Raw genomic sequence first — 11325 nt, forward strand, 5'->3', positions numbered from 1 at the left:
GTTTAGATAAACAACATATTAAAAAAAAAAAAAAGGCAAAAAAAATTGAGAGACATGAGCTGTTGCCTCATTGGTGCATCCAAGAGCAGCTTCCTGTTGCATTATCTTGTGAAGCAGTTTTTCTTCTCAGAAGCAGACGTGGGTTACACTAGCGATGGTATCACAGTGAAACCGCTATGCTGGGACACATGGCTGCCTAGGTAAGTGTTCAAAATCCAAGAAGTCAGATACAGAACTTATGTTCTGGTACAGAGTTCCACGTGGCTCTCCCTTAAGGTGATGCTGACATACAACAAGAAGAAGGGACACAAAAGGGGCTGGAAAAGGTTGCTTTGGGAGAAGGAGTATTTCACTCCCAGCGCAAGTGAAACATGAGACAAACGGGTGAATGACAGCAAAAGATTGGATTAGGAAAGATATACCAGTGTGATTTATTGTTGTAATGGTATTGCCATGATCAAAATGCCTGTTGCTTAGGAGAGGGGGAGGAAGGATAGAGAAGAACAGTATTTAGGGGTGAATTTTCAGGATTCTGAGCTGTCCTGTCTTCACTGCAAAAAATGCCTCAGACCTCACAGGGGGTTCCAGTAGCTCTTCTGTTACTGTTCTTTAATATTTTATGGCAGGAACAAGGGACTCAGCGCTATTTATATGACTATACGCAGTGCTTAAAACTTAGCAGAAAAATAAGCTGTGCTAAAAGTAGTTTCTTAGAATACCAAGTATCATGTACATGAAAATATTTTGTACAGCATACTTCTGTATGCAAAAACAAGATGCACATAAGTATCTAGTAAAATAATACTTCCCTGTATGGCCTGCATTCTAAAAAACATGCCTTTTTTCTATTTGCTCCTGTTAACAGAATTTTTATGCTCTATAAAACAGTCTGTAAAGTATATCTCAAAGTTAAAAAGACTGAGGTTTTTTAGACCTGTTTGATTCTCTACAGAATCTCATGGAGACCTGTGAATGAAATTTAGCGTTGCATGAGGAAAAATGCTGTTCATTTTAAACAAAAATGTCCGTGTTATGGAAAGGCATATTTCAACCCTCGTAAACTGTGAAATTTTTGGAATCAAGTTTTGAGATCTGCTCATTAGGAATAAAGATCCAACTATGGAAGGTCCTTGTACTTGAGGAAATCAGCTTGGCACTATAAGTTATTTTGAGAACACAAAGCAATCTACTTTGTTGAAACTGCTTTGAGAGAAAAAAGAAATCAAGAAAACCATCTGTCCTTCCATCTTATGGCTGATATACAGTAGCACCAGTACAGCAGCTACTGTACTAGCTCACACAACATTGTTTTCTTCCCCTGAAACTTATCTAAAAAAGCAAAGTACTTGCAAAAACTTACCATATTATAATGAATATTACTTATAGCAACTTGCCCTTTTACGAACTTGAATTTGAAATAAAGGGTGAAACGTATCAGTGGCAGATGTTTCCAAAATTAAACTGGTGTTTATTAGCTAATGGAAGATAATTTTTTTTAATTACTGACTAAACTTTTCTGTTAATAGTACAAAATCCTTACAGTCTTCTTAATTTTCCCTAATTTCCCAGACCATATCAGAATTAATTTCTTGGAAAAATAAAAAATACTCTTCCATTCTTCCCTTAGAAAGTTGATGGATAAGAGTACGGAATATCATTTATTATTTGTGTTTATGAAAGTATAACTTTATACTCACTTTACTACTTTCAAAATGTCATAAATGGAGACACCGCATAAAGCTCTCTTTGAATCTGAAAAAGATACTGTAGGAATGTATCAATACAACTACAATATGTAGTGAGTGCTGTTCTCCAGAAATCTTCACATGGTTCCTTTACAGGCTTGTTTGCATAAATTACTTGAAGCGTAGCATGTGCTAGTCCGTTTCTCTACATTTTACATCTGACTGACTTTTCAGAGTTCTTGTACAGCAGGTTTTCTGTAGTGGAATGACAAAGAGACAGGGACAATGCTAATCATTGAATAATGGGACTAAAAGAAAAAAATCCTGTTGAGATTTTTTTTTCATTTGAAACACATCTTATACCAAAACCAGTGTATAAAATAAGTCATAAGTCTACAGAATTAGACACAGTGGGTTTGGACCATGGAAGTCAAACCATTAGACAAGATCATTAAACTGAAATTCCTCAAGAGTTTTTTAGAAAAAAGTTAATAATCAGTGGGAAAAATGATCAAACATTGTGTTTTAGGGTAGCTGTAAGGCAATACCATGCTTCTGGGCAAAACCAGCAGGGACCCTCAGTAGCTGAGAGAAAACCTGGGAACGCTTCAGATCATGCATTCAGGTAAGACAAATAATTTCACGTTATGTAGTTCTAATCATCAGAAAAACATAAGGAAGGGAAGTATGGTATGGACCACTTCCCCTGAGATAAGGCCCCAAGTAACTGTAATGAAATCTATTGTAATCAGGGCAAACCAGTTCTTTCAGCTTTTATGTTTCTGTGGAAGAAACTGCAGTGTGCATTCACAGGCTCTTTGACACACTTCAGTGTAGGTCATCGATACATGCCAGAATGACACACCTCTTGTTATTATTCTCTTTGAAAGCATGTCCTCGTGTAAGTAGCATCAATGTTTCATCAGAGCTGGGACATGGATTACCTGGGGAATTTTAGACAGCCTCTGGGGCTTTATTCATAGAAGCTATTGGTGATACTGGTCATAGAATCATTAAGGTTGGAAAAAACCTCTAGAATCATCAAGTCCAACTGTCAACCCAGCACTACCATGTCTCCTAAATCATGCCCTGAAGTGCCACGTCTACACATCTTTTAAATACCTCCAGGGATGGTGACTACACCACCTCTCTGGGCAGCCTGTTCCGATGCCTGACCACTCCCTCAGTAAAGAAATTTTTCCTAATATCCAACTAAAAAATAAAAGTAAATAAATAATATCCAATCTAAAAAATAAAAGGAAACCATGAGGTACAGTGACCTGTGAACATGAAGGACAGAAAATATTGCTGAGGTGGCAAATTTCATATGATCTCAACTCTCTTCTTTCAATCCCATCTTCTGTTTCCCAGCCTGCCATTAGCCAGTTATATATTAAGATACTAGTTCCTTAAGGCGGAGGGCAGAAGAGCGAAGCAGGGTCTTGCCCCAAAGAACATGCTGTTTATTCAGACAAGTGCAATGTAAGGACAAGTGTTTTACCTTATGATCAGTGAGATCGATAGAGCAAAACTTTTAGAAACGATGAGCTAAAAAGAGAAAGCTGAAGAAAAAAAAGGTGGGTGGCATGAATAAATCGGCATGTTGGTCTCTGAGTAGATATGAAAGAGCTGATAAAGGTAACAGTGAGAGGAGCTGTTGTGAGTAACATGGAGACAAGTCCAGAGCTTGGAAGGATGATGAGTCTAATATAATAAGTCTACTAACAATGGAGAAAGAGTTTGTGGGGGTGGGAGAAGGAATTCCAGTTTCTCAGTCACGTGAATAGTAAACACTGCCTCATACACTCACTACATTACAGACAGGCTTCTGAAAGGGCATGTTTCCCTGTTAGACATGAAGATGCTAAAATGTGATTAGAAGAGGTAGGTATTTTATCTTTTACTCATCTGGTCAGTGCATGTTTGCTTTGCTTGTGGCGAGAAGTATGTCAGCGAAACCCTGGTTTCCAATTTCTAGAGCTAGATTTTTAATTTTTGATACTTATCTATACTGGTAAGCTTACAATGCCCTATTTACTGTGTGGTTTTATGAAACCATGCTGAAAAGCAGACATCTTATATTTGTCTTAAATATAGACACTGCGGGTTTCTTGTTATCATATAAGTAAAGCTGCTCAATGGACTAAATTGGCAAGTCCTTCTCAAGAATTTTCCTTGTTTTTCAAGCCTAGGAATGAATTTTGCTCTAACTGTGAAAAGTTAGCCAGCCTTATCAAATAAAGCAGTGGCTGGTAAATTTAAATACGTTCTTTCTGACTAGTTTTGTCCTTGCGCCTTTTCTTTCTGAATATGCGTGAAAGGTAGCGGTTTTTTAAATGGAAAAGAGATCCATATAATAACCTCTCAACAGAGGCAATAAACCTACTTGGGTTCCTCTGATAAACCCACAAATCTACACACACACATGCATCAGACCCATAAAAGGCAGAATGAATTTGCCTATCACATGGGAAAATACCTGCACCCAAGCTGTCTTCACTTTGAGTTGTTTCCTGTGTGGAAACAGTTGTAGATGGTGCTATCTTGCAACCTACTCATTCTACAACCTCTTTACCTCCTCTGCTGGCAATCTAGGCTCAAACCACAGGTGAGTTATCACAGGCAGTCTCTGAAGCTGTTTGTATTTTGGCAGTAGAACTGGACCACAACAAATATTCCCGTATTTCCTGAACTTAAAATTAGATATTTGAAGAAGAGAACTACTGAGTGTCCTAGCTGTGATATAATCAGTGAGTGAGTACTAGCTGTCTCATAGCGGCGGTTGTACATCCTTTCTTATTTAAAGGTCAGCCCTTCTAAGTGCTTCTAAGGCTCATGCATGCAACTCCTCCAGTCCCACTGCTTTAGTCAATGCTGCTGTTTTACTGGTATTTTCATGTTGAACCTGTTGACACCCACAGCCTTGGTAGTGCCTAAGATAAGCTTAATTGCTAATGGTTTTATAAATTCATGCACAGCAACTGCAATTTTTAGAGGAAAGACATGTAAGCGAAAAATTGTGCTCAGAGAGTCTTCACTTCACATGAGTCTAAGTGACACCCTGGCAGATTCTCCTGTGCACGCAGGAACCCAATAGCCTGCCAGGTTTCACATGAGGGTTCCTGGTACGTGCAGTAATATTTGCTGGGGAACACATACAAAGGAGGGGAGTGGAAGCACAGAAGTGTGAGGATGCAACAAGAGAGTGATTCGCAATAGAGAGACATACCAGCCACACATTCTCCTCTTTGGAGCAGATCCCAAGATCTAGCGGTACATGAATCCCTGTCTTTCTATCTTTGTCTCTTTGTTGACTTGGGAGGAGGTTATTGGGCATAAGAAATCTGCCATATTCATATGGCCAAAACCCTATTCTGCTCACCAGAATAATAAAAAGTGCGCTTCTGTTATTTGTAGTGCACTTTCTGATCTGCTTTGACTCTCCCACAAGAGAGACCTGGGATTGCAGAACCCTACCCCTCTGGAAGTGTCTTAATTACTGTCGTGGTTCAGGCCCAGTCAGCAACTAAGCACCACCCAGCCACTCGCTCACTCCCCTCCGGTGGGATGGGAGAGCAAATCAGAAGAATAAAAGTGAGAAACCTGTGGGTTAGGATAAAGACAGTTTAACAGGTAAAGCAAAAGCCACACATGCAAGCAAAGCAAAGCAAAACAAAGAATTTATTCACTCCTTCCCATCGGCTGGCAGGTGTTCAGCCATCTCCAGGACAGCAGGGTTCCATCATGCATAATGGTTACTTGGGAAGACAAACACCATAACTCTGAACATCCCCCCTTCCTTCTTCTTCCCCCAGCTTTTATAGTGCTGAGCATGATGTCATATGATATGGAATTTCCCTTTGGCCAGCTTAGATCAGATGTTTTCATTGTTGCTAAGCAGTGCTTACACTAGTCAAGGACTTCTCTACCTTCCCACCTCTGCCAGGTGCACAAGAAGCCAGGAGGGGAGGGGGCACAGCTAAGACAGCTGATCCAAACGAGCCAAAGGGATATTCCATATCACATGATGTCATGCTCAATGTATTAACTGGGGAGAGTTGACATGGGAAGACAGCGAACGCAGCTCAGGGACTGTCAGCGTTGGTCAGTGGGTAGTGAGTGGTTGCATCTCTTGGTTTCCTGGGTTTCACCTCTCTTTCATTATTTTCCTTTTCATTATACTATCATTACTGTTATTACTATTACTATTTTAGTTTCATTATTAAACTGTTCTTATCTCAACCCATGAGTTTTCTTACTTGTGCTCTTCTGATTCTCTCCCCCATCCCACTGGGGTGGGGGGAGTGAGTAAGCAGCTGTGTGGTGCTTAGTTGCTGACTGGGACTAAACATGACAACATGCTTGTGCTGTAGAAGCTTGCATCTGACTGACTTTGACCACCTTAGACATTTGGATTCCTCTTCCTAGGCACTCCTAACTCCAGCAGTCTTTAAAATCTTTGATCTCCACAAACACAATTTCTTTATTCTAAAAAACACACCCACCAAGAAGCCCATAAAGAAAAGAAACAAAAATGTTGTTTTAGCTGACATTTTTCCTTTTTGGTAGCAGAAGGCTGGAATCTTACGATCCAGGTCCTGAAGATCTAACAGATGACCACCCATCACACTACAGAGGGGCTTTTATTGCATCCAGGCTGGAATTAGCCCAAAGATACTACTTGGAGTAGACAATGAACAACACTGCTAAGTGCCATGATGATCACACCCTGGATAAGTATTTGTTTCCATTTGTGTACAGTATTGTGATGATGATCAGTATTCCCATCAACTGCATATCCCTCTATGCATCTTGCATTCAGGTGAGGAAAAAGAATGAGTTAGCAGTCTACCTCTTCAGCTTATCCCTGGCTGACCTTTTGTACTCTCTGATTCTGCCTCTCTGGATTGATTATGCCTGGAATGGAGATAATTGGAGATTCTCTGCCTTGCTTTGTCAGATTTCTGCCTTCCTTATGTATATGAATTTCTACACCAGCACTGCGTTCCTTGCTTGCATCTCTCTTGACAGGTACCTGGCATTAGTTCATCCCTTGAAGCTCCAGTACTTGCGCACAAGAAGATTTTCATTGATTGTCAGCATAATTGTTTGGCTTCTGGAAAGCATCTTGAATTCAGTCATATTGGTGTACAAAGAAGTATTCAATGATCCTTGCAATATCACAAATCATACATTATGCTATGATAAATACCCCCTGGAATTGTGGCAGGCACGGATAAATTTACTCCGGATATGCTCAGGTTACCTGGTCCCTTTGATAATCATTGTGGTTTGCTACTATAAAATCTACCAAGTAGTGAGGCGTAATCAAGCTACAGTAGAAGAAGAAAAGAAAAAAGTGAGGAAACTCATTCTGAATATAACAGTTACTTTCATTGTTTGCTTCACTCCTTATCACGTAGTATTGCTTTTTCGCAGCATCAGAGAACCTTACACCACTGACCCACAGATTTTGCAGTTGATATATAAGGTTTACAGAATCACACAGGCCTTAACAAGTTTGAATTGCATTGCTGATCCCATTCTTTACTGCTTTGTGAGTGAAACTGCACGAACAGACATACTGAATTTGCTCAGGTGTTGCTTGTGCCAACAAAATAGTGAAGGAGACCAAGTGAAAGACCATGCTCTGTGCAGCTGTGCTACAAAGAGCAGTGCACTCATCACCTACAGAACTTCCTGTGAAATGGAGACTGTCAAAAATGCCTGACCAAGCACATTCAAAGCAAAATTGGATAACCTAAAGGGGAAAGAGGGAAAAATTCTTCCCCGGTCTGTACCTAGGAAATACCCCAAAAGTCACAGATACTAAGTGAAACCAGTAGCTGGAACTAATAAGAACTTGTTACAGCATCAATTAAATCAATGGAACATCAACACATATCTTTAAATCAGGCATGGTACATAAATCAATGTCAGCAAAGACAATCAACAAAACCACAGTCAAGAAAGATGACCATGACACGCTGACAAAAGTACTGAGGATCACCACAGAACTGCCTCCTGTCTCAGCTTTAGCTAGCCCGTCTGCTGGGCATACACGTACTCAGCTGGAGGAAGGCTGAAGTCCTCTTAACCTAGTCATTTGTTTTCCAGTTTTAGTAGAAACATAAATCTTAGCTGGGAAGGAGCCCCAAGAGGGATTTTTTTAAAATCAGTACTGTGATAGAAGTGAATAAAGCATGCACACACATGGAGATCATTCAAGTGATTGACAGTGAAGCAGACAGAGGGACAGTGGTAAATCCTCTCTCTAATTTCATGGTGTAATTTATGCTGCTATGATGTTTCATGGTTTCAGTAATGACTCGAGTTCTCCTTCACCATACCCCTGAGATTAGCCACTTAAAATTGTTTACCTCATGGGGATGGGTACTTACCTGCTCTTAAGCTTTTCAGCTTTTGTTTTCTTTGGGAAATACATGTTCTAATGTATAACCATATGTAATGGAGTTTCATTACAATATCAATATTGGATTTCAGATAGTTGGAGAATCATTATTTCAGGTGCCTATAAAGAACCAAATTCTAGCTACCGGTGGTTTAACTCAGATGAACTTTTTCCTGATATATGCAGGGAGGAAAGGGAAGGATTGAAGGGAGAGGTTTCATATCTCCACCTTTAGCCTTGCTTATTATGACTGAAATCTGGAGTGTGGTTACATTTACAGAGTCAATAGAGAAAGGTTTATATTCATTTACTTAACCTAGAGGCACCTGGAGGCCTCAGCTAGAGGTTCCAGGGTTCTCAGTCTGCCAGTTTTAAAGAAATCAAACAACAAACCAACAAGCAATACTGACAAACCAGAAAAGAACATGAATGTACCAACAAACAATAAGAATGGCAGCAAAAGAGCCCACATTTTGAAAGGGTTGAAGTTAGCACAAATCAAAAGTACAGCTGTTAATTCAGGGATCTGTTCCTGTGTAGGGCCCTGCAACAGCTGCGTGGTTCCCTGGTAGCAGGGGGCACTTGACCCTCTGAAAAGAGTTGAAACACCATGGAAAGTCTTTTGTGTCTCTTCTCACAACCTTTTTACTTTTGTTCAGTTGCCAGGAAGAGTGTTTGGTAATAGTGGTTGTCCAGTTTCATAGGGAGAAATTTTTTTTTTCCCCATCAAAAAAAAAAACCTTCTATGAAGTCTGTGTAGTGGAAAGATTTTGACCAGCACTTTTTCAGCAGACTTCTAGGTTTGACATTATACTTGGAGGATGAGCATACAGTGGTCACAAGCAATATGGAAATTGTTATGAGAAGATCCCTCTGCATGTAAATTACAAAATTCTCCATTACAAAGATCCACTTTCATTGTTTACATGAGTTCCTCTTTGTGTCTGTTTATACTTTCCATTAATTTCACATTCCGAGAGGGGAACTTGGGAGGCTAAGGAGGCTGGGCTTGTTCCGCCTGGAGAAGAGAAGGCTTTGGGGAACCTAATGGCAATTCCTGCAAAGAGGGTATTGAGAAGATGGAGCCAAGCTCTTCACAAGAGTGCACAGCAGGAGAACAAGAAATCATGTGCGTAACTTGGAGCAAGAAGGGTCAGAGTTGATATAAGGAAAAACTTTTGAACTATGAGGACTGCCAAGCAGTGGAGCAGGTTGCACCAAGATGTTCTGCATGCTCCGTCTTGACAGGTTTTCAAGACCCAACTGAACAAAGCCCTGAACAACCTGGTCTGGCCTCACAGCTGACCTTCATGTGAGCGGAAGGTTGGATTAGAGACTTCCTGAGGTCCCTTCTAACCAGAATTGTCCTGTGAACCTATGAACTATTCTGGCTGTTTCCTTTCTCTCTAAAAAGTATGTTCCTTTCCCTTATTTGTTTCCATTTGCTGGATTTTGCTTTGTTTTGATGGGGGTGGGGTGGAGGGGGGTGTCTGTAATACCTTCTTATATGTTGTGAAGGAAAAAGTATGCAAGCAGCAGTGCAAGTTACATCACCACAGATTTGTTCCTGTGCTGACCTATGTATTTTGCAACAGAATGTGAAATTTCCCTGCAGCACTGGAATAAAAGCAGAACTGAGCTTCACTGTAACTTCATGGAAGGAAGAAGTCAGTGGTTCATTTCTAGACCTTTCACATGCCAGAAATGTTGGAAAGTTGATTTTCCTGGGGTTTTTAAGTTATTTTGAATAAAGAAACATGAAAACTAAAACTAAGCAATGAAACTGGGTCAAATCTAACTTGTGCTTCAGGGAGTAGTGAGAGCTGGCTGCTGTGCAAGGGACAAGGAGCCAGGAGCTGAGGGTGCCAGCGAGGCAGGCTGGGCAGCATCCTCACTGAGAAGCCAAGCAGTCCCACGACACCCCAGCAAGGCACACAGAGCAGGTCCAGTGATGGTAACCAGCATTGGCCAACAGCTCTGTGATTACCAGACAAATCACTAGTAATGAGTCAGGTCTGAGGGCAAGCTGGGAAGCCAAGTCAGGAAGGCAAGGTCAGGATCAGCAAGGTACGAGGCTGGGCATGGCTGCACCATGTCAGCACTGGCCTCCACACAAGCAGCCAAACCCCAAGGAGGCAGAAGAGACCGCACACTCTGTTGGTAAACTTAGGGCCCTGACCCTATGCAAAGAGCTTAATTTCCACAAAATTTGGCCCTGAGATCTTACGCTTTTTAATATTCCACCAATGTTCATGAAAGCCATAGCTTGGACCAGCTTACATTGGTATGTGGTGTGAAAGTGAACATCTATGTTCTTTTTAACATTGCAGTGTTACAGGAGAGGTATTTTTCACTATGCAAAATTGACAGTGAAAAGTAAATGTTTTCATCCAGGCACCAATCCATGCTGTGTATTGTTATTGAATATTCAACTTAGAATTCCTGATGCTTCTGCAGACAAAAAACAAGCTCAAATTCACAGGAACTCTTATGAGAGCAAGGACATTCCTTACAGAAAAGTTTATAAAATCCAAATGTCTAATGGCAAGAAGAAATGCCTGCATTCAAATTCAAGTTTCCTCACAGACAGTGCCTAAAAGCATTAATGTATGGCCTCAGTGAGTCACTGCAGTTCCTATCTCACTTCCCAATCTATACAATAAGAATACCTAATTGAAGGGGCTGTGATGGTAATTTCGTTAATATTCACTGGGTATGAAATGTCAGTGCCAAATGATATTGTTGTCAGTGTAATAACAACAGAGGTGAATTTATGAGTCAATAATTCACTTAAAGCAGAATCTATCTGCCAAAATCCAGCAACGATATAGCTCAGCTTTGTAAGTTGGGAGCTTTTCAGCGAACTGTGGTGACCTAGCTGGTGGTCACTTCCTGTAATTTTTTTTTCCTGGGACCTTAGCCACAACCTGCATCGCCACATTCATGATGTAGCTACATATCAGCTTTGCTTTGTTAGTCATTGGGGTCACTCCTGACTCACATGCTCGTAGGCTACGATACTCTTGCCTAGCCTTTTTGAGTCTCTAATGCATCTAACTTCAGAGCCACTGAGAAAGATGAAGGAAAGTGTGAGTCTGAGTTATAAGATTAATATATTTCACTTCCTGTTTCCATTCACAGAGAATGATGCTACTAAAATAGTTCTGATTAGTCTAGTGACAATCTTCAGTGATGTCACTCTTAATTTAATGCCAGTAAAGAAGGAAC

The 11325-nt window shown here is 40.5% G+C and overlaps 1 protein-coding gene across 2 annotated transcripts; it reads left to right on the forward strand.

Annotated features, from left to right (window-relative positions):
- The first annotated feature begins 141 nt into the window (after positions 1 to 141).
- On the forward strand, positions 142 to 9562 carry GPR65 (G protein-coupled receptor 65). Of its 2 annotated transcripts, none has more exons than XM_064460525.1 (3): positions 142 to 200; positions 2215 to 2310; positions 6255 to 9562. In XM_064460525.1, exon 3 carries the CDS (start codon positions 6379 to 6381, stop codon positions 7414 to 7416), a length of 1038 nt encoding a protein of 345 aa, XP_064316595.1. In that variant the 5' UTR covers positions 142 to 200; positions 2215 to 2310; positions 6255 to 6378; the 3' UTR covers positions 7417 to 9562. The 2 variants fall into 2 exon arrangements, with proteins under 2 accessions (XP_064316595.1, XP_064316594.1); XM_064460524.1 differs by having other exon boundaries at positions 6258 to 9562.
- Positions 9563 to 11325: the final 1763 nt, after the last annotated feature.

The sequence above is a fragment of the Phalacrocorax carbo genome, chromosome 9, assembly GCF_963921805.1.
Source record: "Phalacrocorax carbo chromosome 9, bPhaCar2.1, whole genome shotgun sequence".
Taxonomy (NCBI): Eukaryota; Metazoa; Chordata; class Aves; order Suliformes; family Phalacrocoracidae; genus Phalacrocorax; species Phalacrocorax carbo.